The sequence below is a fragment of the Populus euphratica genome, unplaced genomic scaffold (genome assembly GCF_000495115.2).
Source record: "Populus euphratica unplaced genomic scaffold, PopEup_1.0 scaffold27.1, whole genome shotgun sequence".
NCBI classification, from domain to species: domain Eukaryota; kingdom Viridiplantae; phylum Streptophyta; class Magnoliopsida; order Malpighiales; family Salicaceae; genus Populus; species Populus euphratica.
In genome coordinates this window covers 1,312,100-1,314,992 of record NW_011499899.1, presented here as the reverse complement: position 1 = coordinate 1,314,992, position 2,893 = coordinate 1,312,100, and the positions used below count along the sequence as shown (strand labels likewise).

Below are 2,893 nucleotides of genomic sequence, written 5' to 3'. Positions count from 1 at the left end.
GATTGATTATTTAAAAATATATCATTAGTTGACCAATTAAACTACTGATGTATATTAATATCTTTGACAAATGTTTTTTTTCTAAAATATTGTTTGGATAGTGGTAATGATTTTTCCTAGATGTAATTGTTTGATTTTTATTACAATTTTTTTGAAGTCACTAATTAAATTCAATTAAAAAAAAAACTAATCCTGCCCTTGAAGTTAGTGTACCCAAAGAGAGAGAACAGCATAGATTGTAACATGTCGTTCCACAATGTTTTCTCTCTCTCTCTCTTTTTTAAGGAAGATTATCCTTTATTTTTTTTATATTTTAGTTTTTTAATTTTTATTATTTAACATTACATTAATTTAGGTTTAAGCATCACTAGTTGTTTTGTGAGCCTACACATGAGTATTTTTAGGTGTGGAGAAAATATTTTGTTGATTGGTTATTGTTTGTTTTGATAAAATAAAATTTAATTTTATTAATTTAATAATTGATTTAATTAAATTGAGCTATTAAAAATCTAATTATATCCCTAGGTTTAAGTTTTATAGAGATTTGTCCAATATTGATATAATTTTATCTTGAATTTGCACTGTCTTTTTAGTTTTGGATAAAATGGAGTATAGTTAAACTTTCAATTTCATCCTAAATTACAGCTTGATTTTTTCAAAATGTTACTCTTTATTTATTATTTTTTTTTTAAAAAAAGATAAACTTGGGAAATAACCTAGAAATAGGTTATTACAATGTTTACGATGCTATAACTTCATGATTTTTTATATTGACATAAATATTGTAAAAAATGCATACCATAGAGAGAGAACTAGCTTTCTAAATAGACACTTTATATTATATGATATATCAATTAAGAGTGCAGTCATGAAATAAAACACTACTTTTTAAATTAACAAACAAAATTTTAATATTAAAATTTGTTAAACTATTTAAGAGCTCATTGTCTTAATCATGTACATCACATCTTACATACTATCCTTTCCTAGCTTCCAACCTTATGTCTAAAAATAAACACAGGTTGTCATGCCCAAGGGCATCACTGAAAATACTTTGTCAGGTAGACTTGGGGTGCACCTGTAAATTTGAATCCATTTTCGAATTAACAGTAAATTTTGTGTGCGTCCTAACCAAAAAAAGGTAAAAAGAAAGAAAATAGAAGCTCTTAATTAACAAGTAGTAGTGCTCTCATTTATACATGAACAAATACGGAGCTCATTGTCTTAATCATGTACATCACATCTTACATCCCATTCTTTTCTAGCTTTCACCCTTATGTCTAAAAATAAACACAGGTTGTCATGCCCAAGGGCATCGCTGAAAATACTTTGTCAGGTAGACTTGGGGTGCACATGTAAATTTGAATCCATTTTCGAATGAATAGTAAATTTTGTGTGCGTCCTAACCAAAAATAGTTAAAAAGGAAGAAAATAGAAGCTTTTAATTAACGAATAGTAGTGCTATTATTTATACATAGAACAAATACGGAGCTCACAAGCAAGCAATCCAGCTCTTTATTAAATGACAACAAGACGAATCATAATCATAACAAATGGAAAAGTTAACAAACACAATCAATATGGTACGCTGCAATATTGCCTCCTGTCAGCTTATATTACCACTAGGAATTTCTTCTAATTGTTGTCGTACCACAATTGCTTCTGAAGATAGTCCACTATTTTCTTGTCCACTTGGAAGGCCTTGGCGAGAACATCAGATCTAATAGGTGGAGTGGATCCGAAGACTGCATTTGCGATTGTAATTACACCAGGGTTCTGGCTGCTCAAGGCAGACATGGCCGCAGCTTTGGTTTTCCCCACATTGAATTGGAAGTGAATGAGTCCAAATGGGAACACGAAAACATCTCCTGGCTTTAAGACTTTGGTGATGAGACGATTATCAGGGTTCGATGTGACAAAGCCAACATAGAGCGTTCCCTCCAGGACTGTTATGACCTCCGTGGCACGAGGGTGAGTGTGTGGTGGGTTCAGGCCACCGTATGGTGCGTAATCAATGCGAACCACCGATATTCCAAGAGTATTGAGCCCTGGAATTTGAGCGACATTAGCTTGAGTGACCACCGAGCCAACTGGATTGGAGGTGTCTCTGGCAATGTTGAGCCCTGAAAAGAAGAAATCATTTGCTGTGGCAAGCTTTGGGTCCTTGCAGAATTTCCCATTCACGAACACTGCATGAAAGAATTTATGTTAGCATCAAGTTCTTAGTAGAAATCAAAAGAAAGCAACGTTGCGGATAATTAATCAGAAAATTTTGTTTAGAAAAAACATGAACTTCAGATAGTAACATAGCATACCGCCATCCTTTGTATCATTGATGGCTACACAAAAATCCTGTAGAGGACTAGGGTCAAAGGCGAAGGCAAACGAGGCAGCGAAAGCCAGAAATACAAAAGTTGCAAGAAAATGAACTCTTTTCATTGTAATCAGACTATCTCTATCTTAATTCTTCAAAGTGTATTAGAGCTGAGGGGTGAGAAATCTTGCATGGGAACAAGATTATTTATAGATGGTGATCGTTGAAATAGTCTCTGCTTTGCTTTCTCCACAAGGGAAGCCAAGGGAGATTGGCCAAGTCTGCAATGAATATCTTTATTCCCTTTTCCTTATTTATTATCCCTCGTGAAGAACCATTCTGCAGCAACTACACACTATCATATATTTCTATGCGATGAAACCACGTTATGAAAGTTTTTTACCCTGCATCAAATTAACGGGTAATTGAAAATATCAAACCATGTTAATTCTACACCAAGTGTCATAATTTTTGGCTTATTACCCAATTCACATTTTTTTCTCTCTTCAAAGAATAATAAAATACAAAAAAAAAATTATCAAAAAAAGTAATAATGGAAAAGGGATGCCAGAGTGACTT

The 2,893-nt window shown here is 33.0% G+C and overlaps 1 protein-coding gene across 1 annotated transcript; it reads right to left on the bottom strand.

Annotated features, from left to right (window-relative positions):
* Positions 1–1,595: 1,595 nt before the first annotated feature.
* On the bottom strand, positions 1,596–2,478 carry LOC105132568 (germin-like protein subfamily 1 member 13). The gene is made up of 2 exons (XM_011036140.1): positions 2,316–2,478; positions 1,596–2,189 (listed from the first exon to the last, which is right to left on the bottom strand). The coding sequence occupies exons 1-2, from the start codon at positions 2,437–2,439 to the stop codon at positions 1,636–1,638; spliced, it is 678 nt and encodes a 225-aa protein (XP_011034442.1). The 5' UTR covers positions 2,440–2,478; the 3' UTR covers positions 1,596–1,635.
* Positions 2,479–2,893: the final 415 nt, after the last annotated feature.